This window comes from Hemitrygon akajei, chromosome 12 (genome assembly GCF_048418815.1).
Source record: "Hemitrygon akajei chromosome 12, sHemAka1.3, whole genome shotgun sequence".
Lineage (NCBI taxonomy): Eukaryota > Metazoa > Chordata > Chondrichthyes > Myliobatiformes > Dasyatidae > Hemitrygon > Hemitrygon akajei.
In genome coordinates this window covers 20,452,332-20,468,833 of record NC_133135.1, presented here as the reverse complement: position 1 = coordinate 20,468,833, position 16,502 = coordinate 20,452,332, and the positions used below count along the sequence as shown (strand labels likewise).

At 38.8% G+C, this 16,502-nt stretch overlaps 1 protein-coding gene across 3 annotated transcripts in view; it reads left to right on the top strand.

Moving 5' to 3' along the window:
• The window catches only part of glmna (glomulin, FKBP associated protein a), a 49,584-nt gene extending 33,437 nt beyond the window's left edge, over positions 1-16,147 (top strand). For all 3 annotated transcript variants that reach the window (XM_073062676.1, XM_073062677.1, XM_073062675.1), the window contains 7 exons: positions 3,913-3,986; positions 5,228-5,312; positions 6,176-6,285; positions 12,209-12,272; positions 14,632-14,758; positions 15,595-15,677; positions 15,788-16,147. In XM_073062676.1, the coding sequence (XP_072918777.1) occupies positions 3,913-3,986; positions 5,228-5,312; positions 6,176-6,285; positions 12,209-12,272; positions 14,632-14,758; positions 15,595-15,677; positions 15,788-15,904 (660 nt within the window). In that variant the 3' untranslated portion in view covers positions 15,905-16,147. The remainder of the gene's footprint in view (positions 1-3,912; positions 3,987-5,227; positions 5,313-6,175; positions 6,286-12,208; positions 12,273-14,631; positions 14,759-15,594; positions 15,678-15,787) is intronic.
• Positions 16,148-16,502: the final 355 nt, after the last annotated feature.

Here is a 16,502-nt window from a genome sequence, read left to right as displayed (position 1 = left end):
GTTTGCTGAAGACCCATTGTGGCAATAGTCAAATTGCAGTGGGTCCAGATCCTTCCTGATTGCAGCCATAACCAATCTTCCAATGCATTTCATCACCACAGTTGTAAGTGCTATTGGACAATAGTCGTGAGGCAGCTCACCCTTCTCCTCTTGGGCACTGATATAATTGTTGCCCTTTTGAAGCAGGCGGGAACTTCTGACTACCTTGCTGACATTGAGTGCAAGGTTGTGCTGTGACACCACTCAGTGAGAGATTGAAATATCTTTGAATACCCTCGCCATTCGGTTGGCATAGGTTTTCAGAGCCTTACCAGGTACTCCATCGGGCCCCTGCTGCCTTGCAAAAGTTCACCCTCTGAGACAGGTCACAGGGTCATTGAATGCTATAGCAACCCTCATATCTGTGGTTTTATTTTCCTTTTCAGAGTGAGCATAGAAGGCATTGAGCTCATCTGGTAGTGAAGCATCACTGCTGTTTATGATGTTTGGATTTTGCTTTGTAGGAAGTAATGCACATCAACCCTGCCAGAGTTGATGTGCATCTGATATTGCCTCTAACCTCTCCCAAAATTGTTTCTTGGGGGACTTGAAGTAGCCCTCCTCAAGTCATACCTGGTTTTCTTATACAGACCTGGATCACCAAACCTAAATGCCACAGACCTAGCCCTCAGTAGACTATGATCCTCCTGGTTCATCTACAGCTTGTGGTTTGGGAATGTACAGTCAGTTTTCTTAGGCACACCCTCATCCACACAGGTTTTAATGAAGCCGGTGACAACTAGCATACTCATCCAGGCTCAAAAGTTGACTCCCTGAACACAGTCCAGTCCACTGATTCAAAGCAGTCTTGTAAGTGCTTCTGTGCTTCCCTTGTCCATACCTTCTTGGTCTTCACTACTGGTGCTGCAGTCTTCAGTCTCTGCCTATACTCAAGAGAGTAGAAGTATAGCCAGGTGGTGAGACTTGCCAAAGTGTGAGCGTGGGAATAGCATGGTAGGCACTCTTGATCTTAGTGTAACAGTGGTCCAGTGTGCTATGTCCTTTGGCACTATAGGTGACTTGTTGATAATTACTTAGTGACTTTATCAAGCTGGCTTGGTTAAAATCCTCCCAAATGATGGGGAAGGCATCTTGCCTGTTGATTACATCGCTCAGTCCTTCTAGAGCCTGTTGGCCTGAGGTGGAAAGTACACCACCCTAGCCCTGAGATAGTCACTTTACTTACCAGAGACTACGTTTGCCAGCAAGATAGTTGGTCTTCAGAGACAAAAACTGCATTTTTTTGAAATGTACCATCTGACCAGCACGTCTACCCCTCTTCCGCTGGTGGCTTCTTAAAGGGGCTGTGTGCTGGCCACAGTCTGGTCTATTTTCATCTGTTTTATGCAGTGATATATTGTTCAGTCACATTAAAACTTCACTGACTACACATCATAGATGCAGTTATGGTTCTTAGCTGTAGCATGCCAAAACGAGAATATTTGATGATTTTTAATGAGAGCTGCCGTTTCGGGTCGACTGGGTTGGCGGCCCAGAAATGAAGTGATTATAATATCAGGTTTAATATAGTTCCAAGAAAAGTAACAATTAACAGTGAAAATATTCAACAAGAGATCCAACTTTAAGTAAGCTAAAAAGAAATCTGGTCAGTTGGACTGAAATAAAAGGACCAGAATTTTTTAAAATGGACTAATTGGTTAATATTTGAATAAAGAAAATGTGGTTCAGTAGGATCTCTTGAAGGGAATCTGAAGTTAAGAGTTTCTAGATGTGTAAGTTAATATAAAACAGAAAAGAGAAGGTTATGACAAGTACAGGTTGTATACAGGAAGTGCATAGAAAATTTAAGATTGAGTAAGTCAGATAAAGAGAGTAGTGCATTTATTCAATGCTAATTTAAAAAAAGATCCCCAAAGACTTTTATATACATCTATTAACGGAGAACTAAAACTTCTGTTGATGTGTAGTAGAGAGTGTATCGACTGGCTACATCACACAGCCTGGTGTGAAAACACCAATGCCTTTAAACAGAAATTCCTACAAGGGTAGTCGATTTGGCCCAGTACATCATAGGTAAAGCCCTCCCAACCACAGAGCACATCTACATGAAACACTGTCAGGATCCCCACCACCCAGGCCATGCTGTCTTCTTGCTGCTACCATCAAGTAAAAGTTACTAGAACCTCAATCTTCACACCATAATGTTGAAGAACAGTTTCTACTCCTTAACCATCAGGCTGTTGAATAAAAGGGGATAACTGCACTCAGTTGCCCCATTATTGAAATGTTACTACTTCAATTATCTTATTTTAAGGACTCTTTATCTCATGTTCTTATTATTTATTTATATTTGCATTTGCACAGTTTGTTCTTTTCTGCACTCTGGTTGATCTTTCATTTGACCCTGTTATAGATTTACTGAGTTTGCCTACAGGAAAATGCATCTCAGGGTTGCATATGTACTTTGATAATAAAGTTATCTTGAATTTAGGATGAGAGAAATTCGGGTCCAATGACACAATCTTTTGGAGATTCCCTTTCACTAGAAAAGGAACTGGATGTTTATAATAAAGCATTAAAAGTAACAGTGGTATTGGATTGGATTAAAAATTAAGCACTACATTAGCAATTTGCAGTATTGTAAATCAAAGACATTTTGTGAAGATAGGATGTATCCCAGTTATGGATGGAAATAAGGGTGGAAATTAGGGAAAATCTCTCCATATCTTACAGTCCTCAACTGTTGAAATGGTGCTTGAGGATTGGAGACTGGAAATGTTACATCCTTATTTGCTATAAGGATAACTGGCAATTACAGACTGCCAGCTTAACATTGATAATGGGGATCCATTAGCAATTATATTAATCAACACTTGGGCGGGGGGGGGGGGAACTAAAAGACAAATCAATACTTTGTTCTTGTTTGGTTAGCTCTTTTAAATTCTGTAATGAAATAACAAGCTGCTTTCATAAAACGTAGAGCTTTCTTAACAAAATACACAAACTAGGAAACTAGGCTTGTAGTCCTCCCCGTGAACTTGTTGGTTTCCTCTGGATGCTCTGGTTTCCTCCCACAGTCCAAAGACCCACTAGTTAGTAGGTTAATTGGTTCTTGTAAATCGTCTGTAAATTAGGCTAGGGTTAAATCGGCCAGTTGTTGCGGTGCATCTCAAGGGCTGGAAGGGCCTTCTCCATGTTGTATCTCTGAATAAATAAATACTTAGCAGGAATGAGTCATGTCAGCACACTGGGTTATTCTCCTTCCAACAGTGAAAGTTCATGGCTTTAAAACAAAATCTTAACTGATTCTGACAGATTAAATAAGAAGGACTGTTTCTGGTAAGGAAGAAGATGCAGATTTAAGGTAAAAGATCCAGAGATAACATGAGGAATTTATGTTTTAACACAGTTGTGTTCAAAGCTTCACTGCCTGTAGGGGTGGATACTGATCTAATATCTAAAATCTGGCACGCTTTTTACTGATACCATGCCAGATTTTGGATTTTCCTATGGTGTAAATATCAAGATTGTGTAAGCTTATTTTTTATTGTTCCTGTTATTTGTTTCCAAAGTAAGGATGGACATTTTGAGCCAAGTTTGATTGACCTGTGGCACAGTAACCCAACCAGTGCAATTCTGAAGACTAAGTACTGAACCCTGAAGCCTTTACAGCTAGGCAAATTTCCAGAACTGTTTAGTTTTTGGACATTTCTTATTTTTTGAACAGCGGGATTTTGGATATTAGGCTTACAGTAATTTTCAAAAGGGAATAAAGCAGACATTTGAAGGAGTGAAGTGTATGGGGAGCAAATAAGGAATTGAGCTCTTTTAAAGAATTGACAGAAATAACATGGGTTGAATGGTTTCTTTTTGTGATGCTTCATGATTCTTATTGCCTTTTCAATGTTTTAGCGGAAATGGGGCCTGAAGCTATTCCAGCAGAACATTGATAAATTTGATTCAGAAGGAAAATACAAATTATTTCGGTGAGTATTGTCTAAAAAGGGATTTATTTTACATGAAACGATTTTGCCTTTGATGTTTGTGATATATGAAATTCAGTTCACGTACACAAGGTTAAGAGCTACAGAAAAGTACTTACTAGGTCTGAATGAATAAACATGTAAATTCTAGTTAAAACCTTTCTACCAAATACATGTAATATTTAGAGTTACACAGTTGGTAAACTGGCCCAACCAAGTTGCCTACCTGAGCAAGTCCCATTTTCCTGCATTAGGCCCATATCCTACTAAAGCTTTCCTATCCATGTACCTACCTAAATGTCTCTTAAATGTTGTAATTATATTTGCATCTACCACTCCTGACAGCTCATTCTATATACTTGCAACCATCTGTGTAGGAAAATCTTGCTCCTCTGGTCCCCTATACTTCATACCTCAAATCTTTGACCACGAGTTTTAGACTCCTCTGCCCTGGTAAAAAGACAAACTATTCATCTTGTATATGTCCCTCATGATTTTATATACCAGTTTATTTTATTTTTGTGAAATTGTATTGGAACAATTCAATTTTTAAACTTGCTCAAAACATTGTGTTAACAAATGAATTTAAACAGGAAAATACAGTAACTGTTTTATTGCAAATGTATTACCTTGAAACGTTGCTTAAAGAGAGGAAAATGAAATTTACAAGTTCTTTAGTCATCGTGAACTTGCACATTACTACATCAGAGTTTTAGTCATGGAGTTGTTGAAAAGATCAGAATTCCAAAGATAAATGCTAATCTGACACAGCATTAACCAAGCAGTTTTAATTCACGTCTGTTACCTCCCTAATGATGTAAGCCTGGATCTAAGCTATTGGATCCCAATGACTATTTTATGAATGCACTGTATATCTTTTGTAGGTTTTGCTCCCAATTGTTTTAATGTTTAAAGTAACTTTAAGGCACATATGCTACTAAAGCTTGGCAGTTGTAGGTCAGGCTTTACATGTTCAGCAACCTTACTGAACTGCAGGCTCTACTTGTTCTCTCAAAGGCTCATTGCAGTGCTAAGGAAGATCTTGAATTCTGAGATTATTTTAATGTGTTGCATGATTATGGGAACCAGATTGCCATGTGAGTGTTTTAATAGAATTGTAATTGCGCTTTTATAGCTACTGCAGCATGCATGCAAGGTTCTGGAAGAAATAAATGTGGGGATGTAGGTTTGTAGGACTGGAACTATCAGCTAGTTATTATATTTATACAGGCTTTATTTTTAAGGTGTTTATTGAAGACAACCCACCATGCTGGAGTACAAGGTTATATTATACAAAATGTTAAAAACCAGATTGATCTAGCCTTGAAGGTAAGCACATTTTTAGCTGTATAATTTTTAGTGTAAGAATAGGTTTATAACTGTGTTTCTTCTTTTAAGCGATTAAAATATCCTGCTTCATTTTTATAGACATTGTGAGCAAAACCCGTCATTTTGGTCTGATATTGCAGATCATTTGCCATTTCTTATTTATGAGGTACATCAAAGGACTTACTTGGATGCGTAGTGCAAGCATTGGCTATGCATCTAAATAAAGAAAATAACTTGTGTACATTTTATCTAAAATGTATTTCTCTTGCTATATTGCTTGTTTTATAAAGGCTTACCTTATATTTTTATGGAATATGGGTGACACTGGCAAGGGCAGAAATCACAGCTCATCCCACTTAGGAGGTGATGATGAACTTTTTTGAACTACAGCTTCTCTTCTAGTGTAGGTATTTCCTCATTATTATTACATAGATTTTCCAAGGATTATTCAAGTCTGTGAGTTGAAAGGTAACTTGCAGGTAGTGATGATTAGTCCCCATATATATTTTTATAAAAAAAATTCTTGTATCTTCTTAAACCATGAAGTTATGTGTTTTTTTGAGTAAATGTTTAAATTGATACAAAACAGTTTTGTCATTCAGTGAAATTACCCATGGAATTGCATCATTATAGGATTGCACCTTCTAAAGTTGCCTGCCTTGCAGTCATCCAGCGTAATGGCAACTACTGTTTAAGCAATCACTAAGCTTTTAAATTCAAGATGAGATGTGCTAGCTGGCACTCATACTTTTCAAACAATAGTTATGCCAAATCTTATAGTAGATCCTATTTTTTTTGTTCTTTCCCCAACTTTCATTGTAAGAGAACTGCTCTTTAATAAATGACTTTTTTTTTGTTTCCAGACCAGTAAAGGGAATGGGTGGTTCTCAGGCCCACAATTGATCCCACTTCTTCATTTAGTCCTTTCACTTCCTGAAAGAGAAGAAACAGACTTAATTCAGAACGCAGACCGGTAAGTTTTACTACGTTCAGTTTCAGAGAATGAACTTCTAGCCAAGCAGTAGTTAGTATGGTGTGCTTTACTGGGACAGAGGGTTATAAACTTTTTCCAGAGTACATCGAATAAGTTTGTGAACCTCTTGCATTTACCTGGTTTTCTGCATTAATTTCTCATAAAATGCGGTCTAATTTTCACCCAAGACACAACAAACACAATCTGCCTAAACTAATAACTCACAAATAATTGTATTACTTCTCATCAATGCTGAGTACACCATTTCAACAATCATAGTCTAGATTCTAGTGAGTACAGGCCCAAAGCTGCCAAACGCTCCTCATACATTAACCCCTCATTCCTAGATTCATCCTCGTGAACCTCCTCTGGACTGTCTCCAATGACAACACATCCTTTCTGAGAAATGAGGCCCAAAACAGCAGAGCCGGATGGCATCCCATGCCTGAATGATTGCTGCCCTTTCACACTCACCTCAATTATAAGCAAATGCTTTGAGAGGCTGGTTAAAGACCACAGTTGCAGCATGCTACCACCCCACTGGACCCCCTACAACTACCAATGGAACCGGTCTACCAATGACACCATTCCCACAGCACTAGACACCATCGTCACTCACCTGGAGAAAAGGGATGCATACATTAGAATGCTGTTCCTGGACTACAGTTCAGCTTTCAACACCATAATTCCCTCCAGAAGCTCAGAGACCTTCGCCTGCAATCCACCTTGTGCAGCTGGATTGTGGACTTCCCTATGAGATTGCCAGCAGGTGGCAAGGATGGGCTCCCTCACCTTTGCCCCACTGACTCTCAACACAGGTGCCCCCCAGGATTGTGTCCTGAGTCCCCTTATATGCCCTTTCCTTGGCTTTTATGCAGTCCTTAACTTCCCTTGTCAGCCACAGTTGCCTCCCCCTGCCATTTAAGAACAACTTCTACAGTGGGGCATTTCTATCCTGTGCTTTGTGAACTATCCCCCGAAATTTCAGCCATCTCTGCTCTGCTGCCATCCCCACCAGTATCCACCTGGGCAGGCTCCTCTCTCTTGCCTCTGTAATCCCCTTTATTCCATTGTGATACTAATACATATGGCTTGTGCTTCTTCTCAAATTGCAGTAGGAATCATCCTCAGTTCTATCATACTGGTTCCCATCCCCCTGCCATATTAGTTTAAACCACTCCCAACAGCTCTAGTAAACCCGCCCTCCTCAGATTCAACTGTAACCTGTCTCTTTTGTACAGGTCATACCTGCCACTGGAAGAGGTCCCAATTATCCAGAAATTTGAATCACTGTCTCTGCTCTAATTCTTCAGCCACACATTTATCTTTTACCTCATTCTATTTGTATTGTCACAGTCGCCTGGCACAGGCAGTAATCCTGAGATTACTACCCTTGAGGTCCTGCTTTTCAACTTCCTTCCTAACTCCCTGTATTGTGTTTTCAGGACCTCCTTTTTTCTAACTATGTCGTTGGTACCAATATGTACCACGACTTCTGTCTGGCTGCTCACCCTCTCTTTTCAGGATATTGTGGACACGTTCGGTAATATCTCAGACCCTGGCGCCTGGAGGTGAACTACCATCTGTGTTTCTTTGTTGCGTCCACAGAATCACCTATCTGTCCCCTAACTATAGAGCCCCCTATTAATGCTGCCATCCTCTTTAGTTCCCTACCCTTCTCAGCCACCACGCCAGGCTCGGTGCCAGAGGCACGGCCGCTGTTGCTTCCCCCAGGTAAGTTGTCTCCCCCAACAGTACTCAAAATGGAGTACTTAGTGGTGAGGGGAACGGCCACAGGGGTGCTCTCCACTATCTGACATTCTCCCTACCTCTCCTGACAGTCACCCATTCATCTGACTCCTGTAGCTGTAGGATGACTACCTGTCTGTTGTACCTGTCTATCAGTGCTTCACTTTCCCTAACAAGCCGAAAGTCATCGAGCTGCAGCTCCAATTCTTTAACACGGTCTCTAAGGATCTGCATCTCAATGCACCTGGTGCAGATGTGGCCACTGCAAATCCTGCATCTGACACCCAGAACAGAACACTTGCCCTGTAGACATGCACCCTGTTCTCTCAAGAGTTAGATAAGAAAGAAATAAAGAATGAACTTGCCTACTTGCCTTGCATCTGCCTGTTCTCACCAAAGCCCTGTTGAGCCAAAGCCTTACCATTCTGACTCAGACTACTTCACTAGACAGTACAACTTCTATGGTGATTGGGTTTTTAAAAGCTCTTTGCTGGACTTGCACAGGAACGCTTCTCCTGCATCTGCGCAGTACTCCAATCAAAGACTCCCGCTGAGAAAACTTACTGCTTTTTAAAGCTCGTCATTGGACTTGCGGACTTGTGCGGGAATGCTTCTCCTGCATCTGCGTAGTACTCCAACCAATGACTTTTTAAAAAAAGGACACTTTTAATTTGATAAGTTTTATTTTGACTTTGACACATTCCTTAAGTTACCTTGCATAGAAACACTATAGGTAATTCACCTTTGGAAATTCTCAGCTCCGCTGGTTTATAGTCTGGCTGATGTTTGTAGAAGCGACAGCATGGCCGACATGTTATTGGTTCCATTGAGCCAGTGTCCACCATCGATCACAAGTGACATACCAATCATCAGTGACCCTGTTGAGCTCACAAGATACAGCACTACATGAGCTATTTCTGTCTTGGTCCCCACTCTCTGGAGTGAAAACAGTTTGTGGTGATCTGCTGCCAACCATGCCAAACCACCCAATTTTCGATGCTGTGGCATGACCTGAAGAGGACTGTTCATACAAGGAGTGTGTGGTAGAAAGTTTGTGAACCCTGTAGAATTTTCTCTATTTCTACATAAATATTACCTAAAATTTGATCAGATCTTCTCTTAAATCATAAAACTAGATAAAGAGAACTCAACTAAATAAATAACACACAAAAATTATACTCGCTCATTTATTGAGAAAAATGCTCCAATATTACATGTATTTGTTGGAAAAAATACGTGGACCTTTGTTTTCACTAACTGGGGTGACCCCCTTGTACAGCAATAACTTAAACCAAACATTTCTGGTAACTGTTGATCAGTCCTGCATATCGGCTTGGAGAAATTTTAGGCCATTCTTCCTTACAAAACTGCTTCAACTCTGGGATTTGGTGGGCTTCCTTGCATGAACTGCTTGCTTCAGGTCCTTCCACAACATTTCTATAGCATTAAGATCAGGACTTTGACTCGGCCATTCCAAAACACACATTTTCCTCTTTTTGAACCGTATGATGTTGATTTACTCTTTTCTTTCCGATCATTGTCTTGTTGCATTATCCAATTTCTCTAAAGCTTCAGGTGACGGATTGCTACCCTGACATTATCCTGTAAATTGTTGTGATATAATTTTGAATTCATTGTTCCCTTAATGATTGTATGCTGTCCAGACCCTGAGGCATCAAAGCAGTCCCAAACAATGATGCTCCTTCTACCAGTTGGGATGAGGTTTTGGTGTTGGTGTGCAGTGCCCTTTTCCCTTCAAATATAGCATTGTGCATTTCTGCCAAAAAGTTCAACTTCTGTGTCATCTGTCCACAGAACATTGTCCCAGACGCATTGTAGAACACCCAGGTGGTCTTTTGCAAACTTGACAAATGCAGCAATGTTTTTTCTATAGTATCCTTACATGAACACCATTCTTGTTCAGTGTATTTCTTATAGTGGACACATAGACTAGCAAGGTCTAGAGAGTTCTGAAGATCTTTTGCCGTTACCCGTGGGTTCTTGTTCACCTCCTTCAGCATTGCACGTTGTGCTCTTGGTGTGATCTGTGTAGGATGCCCACTCCCTGGGAGAGTAGCAGCAGTACTGAGTTTCTTCCATTTGTAGACAATTTCGCTTATTGTGGACTGATTAACATTCAGGTCTTTAGAAATGCTATTGTAGCCTTTTCCGGTATCATGCATCTTTACAATTCTTCTAAGGTCCTATGAAAGTTGTTTTGATTGGGGCATGATACATATAAACATCCTTCTTGAGAAGAGCAGGCTCTGTTAGTTACCTGACTTTGTGTGCATTTTTTATAGGTTACGGCGTCTCTACAACCCACATGTCCAATCTCATCTCATTGATTGGAACACCTGACTCCAAATTGCTTTTGTAGAAGGCATTACCCCAGAGGTTCACATACTTTTTCCCACAAGTACATGTAATATTGGACCATTTTTCTCAATAAATAAATGGAACAAGTATAATACTTTTGTATTACTTATTTAATTGAATTGACTTTATTACTTACATCTTTTAATACACGAGTAAAAATGTTCATGTTACATCTCAATGAGCAATTTATAGTAATTTATAATAGTATACACAGCAGGATAGTCAGTATAACATAGAAATACAGTTGTGTCAGCATGAGTTAAGCAGTCTGGTGGAAGAAGCTGCCCCAGAACCTGTTGGTCCTGGCTTTTATGCTGCGGTACCATTTCCTGGATGGTAGCAGCTGGAATTGAGTTCTCTTTATCTAGTTTCAGGATGTGAAGATCTGATCACATTTTAGGTAATATTTATGTAGAGATAGAGAAATTTCTACAGGGTTCACAAACTTTCTAGCACCACTGTATCCCGGAAATGTTGATGACCTGAAATAGTTTTGTATGGAGGAATGATCTAAAAATTCCTCCTTGCTGTTGCGCAAATCTGATCAACAGCTACAGGAAACATATGCTGGAGGTTATTGCTGTTAAAAGAGGTTCTACCAGTTATTAAATAAAAGAGTTTGCATACTTTTTCCAGCCTGAATTGTGAATGAGTAAACATTGTGTTCAATAAAGGCATGAAAAGTACAATTGTTTATGTGTTATTGGTTGGGGCATATTGTGTTTGTCTATTATTGTGACGTAGATGAAGATGAGACAACATTTCATGAGTAATTAATCCAGGAGACTAGGTAATTGTCAAGGGTTCACAAACTTTTCCTTGCAACTGCATTTGTGGCTACACAATATATTCGGCATGTAAAATTCAATTCTGTCAAATTCAGTGAAACCAAATTTTGGAATTAAATCCAAGACTTGGCTACTGCTGATTTGTAGGTTTAGCAGATAAAATCCAGGGCCATTTTCTACCTCACAACTCAACCTGTGATCATTATACGTCAGATTCCCATTCTGGACTCTGTGACACAAAAGTGGCTTGGAGCATTGGATTAGATATTTGAGTTCACTGAGGACTCCTGGTATAATACTTGATTGTCAATGGCAAGGGACGTAGTTTGGAAGCAGTCTGATAGCAATGGTGCTCTGAGAAAAGAGAATAAGATTACCATTGTGCTGGTAATATGAAAGATATCATTCTTTAACTTGGAACAATAAAATTATCTTCATTCCATTTTTTAAATCGTTATATTTGTTTTCTGGTGTATGGTCTTCAGATTTCAAGTAGATATTTTTCAAGTTTAAGTGATTGTGTTTTTAGTCAGTTTATCATTTTGGGGTAGCCATCAGAGCAAATCTGAATGCTGCCGATCCTGCACATATCCAGTAGGAGTCACTAAATGAATAAAAAGAATTGTGACAGCTAGTCCGTAACCTATAGATACTGATATTTATAGTTGTCTCTTTCTCATTATCCACTAGTCCAGACATCAGGAAACAACAGGGTTGTGATTTTTATGGCATAACTATTGACTGGTAACTTGTTGGTTCTTCCAATAGGTCAATCCCTTTAGTTATTAAATCACATTTCATTGGCATGTTTCACAGTCTTTCGCTATCCCAAAGAATTGGGAACCAATTAGGTTCTTTTAAAATGTAATCACTTTTGTCACTGTAGGATAAGCAACATATCAGATACATTTGGGTGTGGGAGGATAAATAAGTTGATAAAGAAGAGTATTCTGATTGCCAACTTAGGTAATTAAACCTGGAACTGACTGTTTCTTTATCTGTATTAGGATCATGGAATCGCTGAATCTTCTTAGATACCTTGTGATCAGGGATAATGAATGTGAGAATCGAGTAAGTATTTGGTAAATGAAAATGATCTTGTGTATTAATGTAATTTTTGTACACGATTTTGTTTTGATATCTGTCCCAAAATGAGACCTGATATATTGAATCTAATGTGTATGGAGGTGTGTAGGGAACTGCAGTACTTATAGACGTGGAGAGTCAGAGCACTATAGCATAGAAATAGGCCTTTTGCCTGTCAAGTCTATGCTGACCTGTTTTTCTACCAAATCCCATGTACCTGCACCTGGACCATAGCCTCTTAACCATGTACCTACCCAAACTCTACAGTGTTGCAAATTAACCCACACCCACTACTTCTGCTGACAGCTGCTTTCATACTCGCACCATCCTCTGAGTGAAATATTTCAGCTTTCACCCTAAATCTATGATCTCCAGTTCTAGTCTCACCCAACCTAGAAGGGAAAAGCCTGTATGTATTTATCCCAATGATGCTCCTATAATTTTGCATATTTCTATCAAATCTCTTCATTCTCCTATGCTCTGTGGAATAAGGTCCTAACCTATTCAGCCTTTCACTATAACTCGGGTCCTCAAATCCTTGCAACATTTTCTCTGCATTCTTCCAAGCTCATGAATATCTTTCCTTTGGGTAGATGACCAGAACGAGGCACAATACAAATGCAGCCTCAATGTTTTACATAACTTCAACTAACATCCTAACTCCTGTCTGTACTGATATTAAGGCCAAAGGCTCCCTTTATGACCCTATCTATCTGTGAGGCCACTTACAAGGAATTGTGGATCTGTATTCCCAGATCCCTCTGTCCTACTGCACACCTCAGTGCCGTATCATTCCTAGTGTAACTCCTACCCTGGCCACCCAAAATGTAACACCTCACACTTGTCTGCATTAAATTCCATCTGCCATTTTACAGCCCATTTATCCAGCTGGTTCAGATCCTGCAGCAAACTGAGTTATTGCTTTCTTTCTCTGTTTACAATCTAGCAATGGTCAAAAATGACATGCTGGCCAGCAGGAAAACCAGGGATTACTTCAATTCAGGGCTGAATGAGAATCCAACTTCTTGGTGGGGTGGGATGGAGGAAGATCAGGGCTTAATATTGGTGCTACTCAGGAGGGAATGGCTCAGTCACTAATTGCAAAAGCAAGAAGAGACTGCAGTTAGTAGAAAGGAGGCAATGTTTGCTTCCTTTTTGTTGATAAATAATGTCTGCTTTTTACTCTGAAAAGTTGTTTATTTCTGGATCTTTAGTACTGATGCCAAATTTCCACTAACTTTTAATCAGGCCCCCCAAACGCATGTCTGTTTCAAATATGATTTTAAAAAATATTTTCCTCTCCATGATCTTTCACCCATTCACTTGCATGCGCACATAATTGTGAAAACAAAATACATATGAAGCATACTCAAATTGTTTTGAAGAATCAGTAATGAGCCTAATCTACAGGCTTTGCTGATAAAACACTAGCTAATTAGCTATAAAGGAACAAGCTGAATTGTATGGTACAATTGCTGATACAATTAACATGTATAAAGTTGCAACACCTGATTCTCTGAGCATAGACAGTGACCCAAGGTAAATGCTGGAGGAAAGGGGGATCAGTGCACATTGTTTTGTTTACTACCTTGATGTACTAATGTATGGAACGATCTGTCTGAATGACATTAAGAAGGTTTTCCACTGTCTTAGAAAAATAGCATTAATAAATAATTATCAACCAATAGTCTGGAGCTGAACTGGGTATCCACTTTCTAATAACCTTACAAAATCCAGAGAGAAAAGATAGGCACTAGTACAAACTCTACCCTATCCTAACTAATCCATGGCATGGTAGATAGAGCCAAAGTTGATTAAATGACAGCTTTCACTAGAAATTGTATTACTTCTACCCAATATAGAACAGAGTTTGGCCATTCAGCCTCTTCATCCTTATGAGCTATTCCATTTGATCATACCAAATAGATAAACCATAACTTTATTTAGGTCTTGGCTCCGTATCTAAAGAGCCTTTCTTATAAAAGTTCTGCATATGATTTTGTATAATGCCATTCACATAGCTCTAGGAAAGTGGTAGCACAAGGTGCCATTTCAGCATTCCATGTCTCAGTGGATAAATGCCTAGGGGGTGCAATAAATGGTTGCCATATCTTTCATTCAAATCTGGGATTTAGGTCACATCATTGGTGACTTGGGAAGGTAAGTGAACTAATTTCCTTGCAGAAATCACAGCAGTACAGCTACTAACCAACATTTCTAAGGTCTGGGATTTAAAAGTTAAATAAGGGAACTTTTTAAATGAGGATTGAATTTGTAGCTTGTGTATTTAACCTCTAAGCCCTTATTCTGCGTAACAAGTTATTTAATTATAATCCTTTCGCAGACTGGATTATGGACTGATCTTTTCTGGATTGAAAACTTTCTGAATGCACTACGAACTGGCTTGAAGATGTCCAGGATTCATTATAAAGCAGAGATCAAAAAGAAAAAAGAAAACAGGAAAATTAAAGGTTTGTACAGGTTTCCCCTCTATCCAAAAGTAGAGTGTTCCTACGAAACCTTTCGTAAACCGAAATGGCGTAAAGCAAAGAAGCAATTACCATTAATTTATATGGGAAAAATTTTTGAACGTTTCCAGACCCAAAAAATAACCTAAATCATACTAAATAGCATATAAAACCTAAAATAACACTAACAATAGTAAAAGCAGGAATGATATGATAAATACAGCCTATATAAAGTAGAAATAATGTATGTACAGTGTGGTTTCACTTACCAGAATCTGGAAGATTCGGCCACAAACCGATCTGTAGAAAAAAAATCAGTACGTACATGCATGTGCACACACCTGCCCGCGCAAGGCTTCACTGTCGTGGTAGAGTTTCTCGGGGTAAACACAAGTTTAAAGCAGGCGCCTTTTTTCGTAAAAGCGAAAATCCTCTTCGGATTTCTTTCGATTAGCGGAAACAGGTACTAACGGAGGTCTTTCGTAAAGTGAACTTTCGTTAAGCGGGGGACACCTGTATTATTTTTATCCCTTGCATTGCACTGACATTAATTATACGTCTGTAACATATGTATCTCATGTCTACATTTATTAGCATGAATTAAAATCACACCCATCTCAACTATACACTTGACATTCCATATCGCCAAAAAAAATTTGTTCCTACAAAAAACTCTACTTTCCATTAAGCAATGAGTAAAATTCCAATGTTTGGAAAGATTGCAACTTGAAAGGAATACTGGAAAGTGCAGAATAATTTGGTACATTAAAACTCTTCTGGTAAACATCTCTGCAGGGAAGTGAAAGACAAATTAAACTATTGCACTTTAATCATTTTAGATGTTCCTAATTATGAAACACAGCGTTCCTTGAAAGCTGGCAGTAAGAAGTTTACAAAAATGACTAATACTGTGGAATTGAAGGTAAGCAACTTAATGCAATTTCTCCCCACTTGTACTTTCGATGTATTCATTTTTAAACATGTTAAATTGTAATGTTACATTATTTTACCCATTAACTCTTGCCACCTCAGGTTCTGCAGTCAGCTTTCTACACCTTTGATCTCATGGAAAGTGTGCAAGCACGAATAGAAGAGTTGATGGAGCTAAAAATGAAATCCAGAGCTGAGAGTAAAAATGTAGCCAATTAAGCTATTTAAATTTACAAGGGAAGTGTTAAAACTTCATAAATATAATATTTGATCTTTTATTCCAACCACTGTACTTGGAGGGATTCACCTTGTACATTAACTTTTTCAAATCAGTCTGTATGTTAATTTCAAATTTTTTTTTACTGTAAAAGCAAATGTATTGAACCTGCTCACCTGGAATAAATGTTATAATGCAAATCTACCCAAGTCTTTAAAAAATAAAATTGCTCTAGTTTTAGTGTATTACCACATTGGGTTCTAATGATTCTACCATCTATTTGCAGTTGGTTAAGAATCAGTGCTGTCATTACAAGTTGAAAGAAAAATGCCAGACTGAACTTAAAAAATGCTATTTGATGCACTATGGCTGTCCAAGACATGGGAGAAAAGTATTTTTTATTTTGTTTTATTTACATGTACACTTCAGCCCCCCCCCCCCCCCCGACTGTATATTAATTATCACAAATTTGTAAGAGCATACCTTGGATATTACTCGTTCCTGACATGCAATTTCAATTGGCTTTTCAATATAGACATAAGCTTTTAGTAATTCTTATTGCACATGGTTTAGGACCATTGTACTGATGTAGGTCTTCAT